This window comes from Centropristis striata, chromosome 6, assembly GCF_030273125.1.
Source record: "Centropristis striata isolate RG_2023a ecotype Rhode Island chromosome 6, C.striata_1.0, whole genome shotgun sequence".
Taxonomy (NCBI): Eukaryota; Metazoa; Chordata; class Actinopteri; order Perciformes; family Serranidae; genus Centropristis; species Centropristis striata.
The window spans coordinates 28,889,192-28,896,816 of record NC_081522.1 but is presented as its reverse complement, the minus strand read 5'-3'; the positions used below and the strand labels follow the sequence as shown (position 1 = coordinate 28,896,816).

The window sequence follows — 7,625 nt, the reverse complement described above, 5'->3', positions numbered from 1 at the left end:
ATATTGAGCAAGAAAGTTAATTCTTGATCCTGTGAATGGTAGTAAAATGAAATAAAGAACTGCATCTCTTGGTCTACCTCAAGATTGCTCACCAATGCTACAACTCAGTAAACTCCATCTGCTGAGGAACATCACGGGGTTAAATGCACATGGAGTACTTTTACTTTTGATACTTTAAGTACATTTTGATGCTGATACTTTTGTACTTTTACTTAAGTAAGGGGTCTGTATTTCATCTTTTTTTTTATTTAAATCTCTATTTCAGTGTGAGTTTTATGATTAAAACAGAGCTTAGTTAGCAATAATGTGATTTCCCTTTTATTTCTTATAATAAAGTGGTGGAAATATTAAATTAAAAAATCAACATGACATTCTGTCAAAGAATTTGTTGAACATTTGAATGGGAAGCTTCTTCAGACAGTCTGGAGACAAAAAGTAGTCCCAACTAATAATGCACAGCATATTCATCCACTGGTGGATTGTAACTAAGTACATTTACTCAAGTACTGTACAAAAAGGCTCATTTAGGACTTTAAATGCCATCAGACTTTAATGTACAAAGGATGCTAATGGACTATAAAATGAAAATATGGAGAAAGCACAAATTATCAAGACAATATGAAAAAATACATTATCAAGTTTTATCACCTTTTGATAACTGTTGTTGATTTAACTAAGATATAGATGCATGCGTCTTCTGCAGTGGTGGAATGTAACTGAGTACATTTAGTGCAAGTACTGTACTTAAGTACAATTTTGAGGTACTTTTACTTTACTTGATTATTTCCATTTTATGTATCTTTATACTTCTACTCCATTACATTTAGCTGACTCTTTCAGTTACCTTTCAAGGTCAGACTTAACATCAAAAACTATTGCAAAACAATTAAACGTGATTAGACATGTTTTTTTTTTTAATTATTAATAAACCTCATAACAGTATATTCAGTAGTTAACTTACTTTTACTTTACTTGAGTGTTTTCACATTTGTAATGTTATACTTCTACTATACTTCACTATATTTTAAAGGCAAATATTGTACTTTTTACTCCACTACATTTAGCTGACAGCTTTAGTTGCTTTTCAGGTCGAGATTTAACATAAAATTGTGATAAATTTAAAGTGATACACTTGTTTATAAATTAAACCACATTAAAGTATATTGAATAGTTAAAATGAAATGACATAAATGCATCAATAAAAATCCAATAATATATCTGGAATATACAGTATAAAACAATCTGAGTGGGTCCATTCTGCATAATGAGTATTTTTACTTTCGATACTTTAAGTACATTTTGATGCTGATACTTTTGTACTTTTACTTCAGTAAGTTTCGAACACAGGAGTTTTACTTGTAATGGATTAATGTCACAGTGTGGTATTAGTACTTTTACTTAACTAAAGGATCTCAATACTTCTTCCACCACCTTCTTATCGCTACTATGACTATTACCATTAGTCCTATTACTTCTATTATTGCTATTGCTACCACTGTCATTTGACTTTACCTACCAGCACCACATCTAGCGTCATTAGTCACAGACTTCTTGTAGGGTCACTGCCTTTACTGTTGTCTTTGTTCATCTTGATCTCCTCTGTCTCTCTCTCCTGCTCTATCCTCCCTCCCCTCTCCTCTCTCACACTCTGTCTCCTCTATTCTACCATGTGATCTGTCCTCTACAATGACATCTATCGCATGTCTGTCCGTCCTGGTAGGGGGATCATTCCTCTGTCGCTCTCCAAAAGGTTTCTTCTTTTTTCCCCCTTTTAAAAGTTTTTTTTTTTTTTAGAAGTTTTTCCTTGTCCCCTGCGGGGGTTAAAAGGACAGAGGCTGTTGTATCCTGTACAGTCTGAAAAGCCCTTTTAGGCAAAAACTGTGATTTGTGGTTCTGGGCTAAATAAATAATATTGAATTGAATTTAATCTCCCCGGCTTCCAGCAGGAAACTATCTATAGCAACAGTAAAGAGAAGTTTGCTGTATAGTGTTCGTTACTTGCAAATGGAAAAGATTTATTTCTGAGTCAGATTAATTTACATTTACATTTAGTCATTTAGCAAACACTTTTATCCAAAGCGACTTACAGGAAAAAAGGGGAAGAATCAAGGTATAGTGCAGTAAGAGCCATTAGTGCAGCTATAAGTGCAGAGTAGAGTTGTTGTGTGCTGCTAGGTGAGAAGATGCTCTCTGAAGGTCTTCAGGAGTTTTTTAAAGGTAGAGAGGGACGCCCCTGCTCTGGTTGGAACTGGTAGTGCGAGAATTTACAATTTTTAATAGCATCAACAATTACTAGTTAGAATTTTGACAGTGTGAAAAGTTATCTTTTTTTTTTTTTTTTTTTTTTTTTGTCAAATGTACTAACTTTATTTAGAAAAATCCAAAGAGTGAACATATCCTGTCACTGGGCTGCTGTCCAAATCAGATATGATGATCATACAGTTTGACTGATTACATGTTTATTGTCAGTCATTTATGAAAATGTCTGAAAATCTCAATGAAGTCACAGTGAAGTCACTGCTGTCTGAGGTGTTTCCAGCACGGAAAAAGAGACAGATTTGTGTGGAAACAGTCATTACTGAATTAACAAAAGCTATCAGTGATTTTTTTTTTTTTTTTTACAGCTTAATTTAACAGCCATTTTCCTGTTTTTGACTTAGTTGTAATTACCAGAGGAAGTCATGACAGTGAATAAGTCCAGTCTATTTCCTCAGTGATCATGTGTCCTCCTCATGGTCGACACATCAAAGAATGGACTTTGAATTACGCTGTTGAGTCCGTGACATTCAAGCTCCATGTGTAGTTCAGGGGCCATCAGTTTTTGTAGACATTATCTCAATGTTAGCTGATAGTGAATTTGTTTATCATCCTTTGTTTCCCTCAGTGGTGGAACATGAATTCATATCTTTTGCTTCGGTAAAAGTATTAATTCCACACAATTAAATAAATCCACTACAAGTTAAAGTCTTGCATTCAAACCCTGTAAAAGTACAAAAGTATCAGCCTCACAACGCACTTCAAGTAAAAGTACTTGTTATGCAGAATGGACCAACTCAGATTGTTTTATATATTCCAAATATATTATTGGGTTAATATTATTGATGCATTCATGTGAACAGCATTTTACTGTTGTTAAGGTAGGGTTCATTTTAACTACTTAATATGTTCTAGGTGGTTTAATTGATAAAATGTGTAATAATTTTTAATTGATGATACATTTTATGTTAATTCTCGACCTGTAAAGTAACTAAAGCTGTCAGCTAAATGTAGTGGAGTAAAATATTTGTCTCCAAAATGTATAAAGTAACACAAATGTACCTCAAAATTGTCTTCACAGTCACAAATGTCAGTACAGTACTTAAGTAAATGCACACCACTGGTTTCCCTAACAATAATTCTTACTATCACTTCAAGCTTGATACAACAGCTGGTAAAACAATAATGTTAAAATCCTGGATAACTCCTGATATCCTGATAACTCCTCTACCATGCCTTGCAATGCATACATATCATCAGCTATATATTTTCCAGTGAAAAGAAAATGAATATGTATGTTATCTCTTTCTTTTTGTCACAAATTCACAACTTTTAATCCCAACTGGGAAATCTTCAGGTCACATTTCACTCAAATAACAACGATTTCCCAACAGCGTTTCTATTTTGACTCACAGTTCCAAATAAAGTATGCTGCCATTTTATTACCAAACTAAACTTTATTTTGCACATGGAATTTAGAGCACAGTGGAATGTAGAATAGCATTTGATTACATTATTGGGGACTAACCCTAATTATCATATTGTGTGGTATCTCCACAGACATTCAAGATTCTTTAATGAATTGCTGAAAAACATATTTACTCCGTCACCATGAATGAAGAGAGAAACACTGCGTATATGAGTTTTCCCTAAATATTCACATGACATGAAATATCCTAATAAAGCCTACGTATTAAGCATTAAATTGCGCAGCCATGGAATAATAACTACAAACAATAACCACTGACAATTACGCATGCGTAAAAATGAACGAAAAAGCCTCCTTGCTGCCGATTATCATTGTCTTAACATTACAGAGATCTTGAAAAAAGCAGATTAATAAACTTCTCAAAGTAATTCGTCGTGAAAATGTAATTACAGAGTTGACATTTGCACGTATCCATGCGTAAAGTCTAAATTCATGATTGTAGGCTACTCATTTAAAATGCAGCACTTTGTCTGGGAAGGTGAGTGACAGGTAAGAGCAGAAGGGGAATCCCATCTGGTACAGCTGATGTGGTCGAGCACCGAGGACCACAGAAGAACCCAACACGGGGCTTGTGCGCTCTGCGCATGTCTCCGCCGACAAACCGAGGATGCTGCTGCGCATTTCGTCTTCACTTTTCGATAAGATGCTCTCGATGCTAAAACCTTTAGACTTGTCCCTGCTCGGTACATTTCCTTTCGGCCTGTCCTGCACAAGTGCAGACAAGTTTGTGTTTCCTGCGAAAGGTACGGCGCAGAGCGGACCTCTCTCTTTTTCTCTCCCGCTGAAAGCAGACCTCCTCTCCTCTGGCTCCCGGCGGAGGGGCGCGCCCGGAACGTGCGCTCCGTCCAGCCACAGCGCAGCGTGTCTCGGAGCGGGACATGTCACGGGCTGGGGGGCGTCAAGCCTCCTACCAGTGGACGCAGTGGTGTCTTGGTTCGGGGACACTTTAGTCCCCTGAATGTGGGGATTTTGCGACTGTTCATTAAACTCGACAAGAACCGCCTTTGCGTCAGGTTGGGTCTCCATCCTCTCCACATCCTGCCGCGCTGACACCTCTGCTATCCCTGAGCCCGGCGGATTTTTAAGAGAGGCTTGAGGGTCCCTGGAGGGTCCTTGACCCTTAGTGCGCTTGTGACCACCAGCTTTGGAGTCCAAAGCCTCCTGCTGGCCTTTCGCCTTCCTCTTCCTCCGACGGTAGTTGCCGTTCTCAAACATATCCAGGCACTTTGTATCCAGCGTCCAGTAGCTGCCTTTGCCGGGCCGGCCCTTCTCTCTGGGCACCTTGATGAAGCAGTCGTTCAGGGAGAGGTTGTGGCGGATGGAGTTCTGCCAGCCCTGCTTGTTGTCGTGATAAAAGGGGAACCGGTCCATGATGAACTGGTAGATGCCGCTGAGCGTTGCGCGCTGCTCCGGCGCGCTCTTGATTGCCATGGCGATGAGCGCGATGTAGCTGTAGGGCGGCTTCTGTGGAGGCTCCTGGCGGGCCGGCATGAAGCTCAGGGCGGCAGGCACAACCCCTCCACTGTCCCCTCCGTACAAGTAGATGAGCGGGGGGGCGGAGAGGCTCAGAGCCGACGATGGCACTCCGAGAGACGGCAGACGGCCGTGGTAGAGAGTCATGACGCCGGGGAAGCTGCAGTGTGTCCCGGGGAAAGTTGAGCCTGCTCCCGGAGCTCCTCTCCACCACTGACTGACTCCCCAGCCTCATGAGGGCCCCAGAAAATGTTAATAATTGTTGTACGTTTGCTGTGTTATGTTGACTTTGCACTGGGAAATAAATTGTCCATCATAAACAGTCGGTGGTGTTCTCAGCCCACCCACATTAATTAAAATTTCATTGCGCTGAAACTCCCTCATGTTCCCCCCCTCTGCCCAACAACCAATGAGGTGCCGGGTTATTCCCTCATCTGTTTATAGAATTAGTCGCTTGATAAGTCTGCCCACCCAGGTCGAATCAAGCTGTGTTTATTTGGAAAAATTTCCGGGCACCCAATACATAAACGCACTGATGTGCTGTTTGAAATATCACGTCCACCCCTGACGCTGAGAGTTGCTCACACAGAGAGAACAAGCAAACATTGCAGAGTCCCTTTCTGGGAGTTGCTGTGGGTTCGCTCAAATGAAAACAAAGTGTATAAAAGGGAAAATAACTTAAACAATCTCTTTTAACTCGTGTCAGGCCCACACCACACCACACCACTCCACTTTTACTCAAAGATCTGAGGACACAGTAAATGATGGATGACTGACAAGATATTGTCAATGACACTCCATATTTCCTCATTATCATCATCATTATTATTTTAAATGCTTAATTTACTTATGCTATGTGAAGTTAGTAGAATGTCCTTTTTCTGATTAAAAAATCTTTTTATTATGATGATCCCACATTACCAGAAAACAATCCTGAGGACATGACCTCAGCGGGAGGACTTTCCCTTCTGTTTTAAGCCATGAGATGTGACTGACAGCTCTGATAAGCTTTTAATATTTCTATTTTTATTTTGTTTTTTAAAATTAAATCTCTTTAGTTTCCACCTGGTTCAAATACAAAATATAGAAAGAAGTCATTTATTTTATTTATTACTACAAGACACCTTACATGTTTCCACATGCACCTTTTCATTGAATTTGCAATTAATTTTCAATAGCTTCTTCTATATAATTTGTGTATCAATGCACTACTTTGTATTCATGTTATTTTTTTAAATCTCATTTGCAAAGGCACCATGTGCAATATTACATATAAATATGATGTAATATTTCCATGCAGTCCCCGGACAGGTCAGACAAAACTGTACTAAACTTACAGGTAATGACACATTGTACACACAACGCAAACTAACACAGAGCAATACATCACATGCACCATTTGCAGTGGTGGAATATAAGTAAATTTACTCAAGTACTGTACTTAAGTACACTTTTGAGGTACTTGTACTTTACTTGAGTATTTCCATTTTATGTAACTTTATACTTCTACTTCACTATATTTTGAGGAATATGTACTTTTTACTCCACTACATTTAGCTGCCAGCTTTAGTTACTTTTTAGGTTGAGATTTAACATTTAAAAAAACAAATTAAAAATCATAACAGTATATTCAGTGGCAGTATAATGAATAACAGTATAATGGACCCTCCTTTATTAAATTAAATTACATCAATGCATCAATAATAATAATCTAATGATATTTTAAGAATAACATTACAACTAACAATCTGAGTGGGTCCATTCTGCATAACAAGTACTTTTACTTTTGATACTTTAAGTACATTTTGATGCTGATACTTTTGTATTTTTAAGTTTTGAATGCAGGACTTTTACTTGTAGAGTAATTTTGCAGTGCGTTATTAATACTTTTACATAAGTAAAGGATCTCGATACTTTTTACACCACTGACTGTTTGTATTAAGTGTATGATGGACTAATTAAAAGCAATAAAATCAAGAGCGTCTGGTTACAGAGTTGAGTAGCTTCTAGCACACTGTTTTTTGTTGTCATGCCATATTTTACAGTAGATGCTCATGATGTGTGTGATCTATTTTGCTCTGAATACATATCTTACCATTGGTAGTAATCTTAAGGATTTCAAGAAAAAATTTGGTTATTAAAAATAAGTTCTTCTGCATGTTATTATACTTCGTCTTTGAGAATTTACTTAAATCTGTGCATAGCCCACTGGGGTCTAACCTCACAAACTCAATGAGGATTTTGAATGGGTTTTTGGTTAGATGCCTGAAATAAGGTCTGTGGTTAACACAAGCCGAAGAGATGTTCGCATTTTGTTGTATGACATAATACATGTCAGCAAATACTTACACTTGGGAATTTTTAAGTTTTAACATGCTCTTAAATAGGCGGTTGCTAACAAGTGGCT

The 7,625-nt window shown here is 37.9% G+C and overlaps 1 protein-coding gene across 1 annotated transcript; it reads right to left on the bottom strand.

Moving 5' to 3' along the window:
• Positions 1-3,813: 3,813 nt before the first annotated feature.
• Positions 3,814-5,488, bottom strand: foxl1 (forkhead box L1). Its single transcript, XM_059335851.1, has one exon. The coding sequence runs from the start codon at positions 5,363-5,365 to the stop codon at positions 4,193-4,195; it is 1,173 nt and encodes a 390-aa protein (XP_059191834.1). The 5' UTR covers positions 5,366-5,488; the 3' UTR covers positions 3,814-4,192.
• Between the last annotated feature and the right edge of the window lie 2,137 nt (positions 5,489-7,625).

Bases quoted from the DNA above. Each gene is read 5' to 3' on its own strand.
- foxl1 (XM_059335851.1), bottom strand. From the start codon at position 5,365: ATGACTCTCTACCACGGCCGTCTGCCGTCTCTCGGAGTGCCATCGTCG.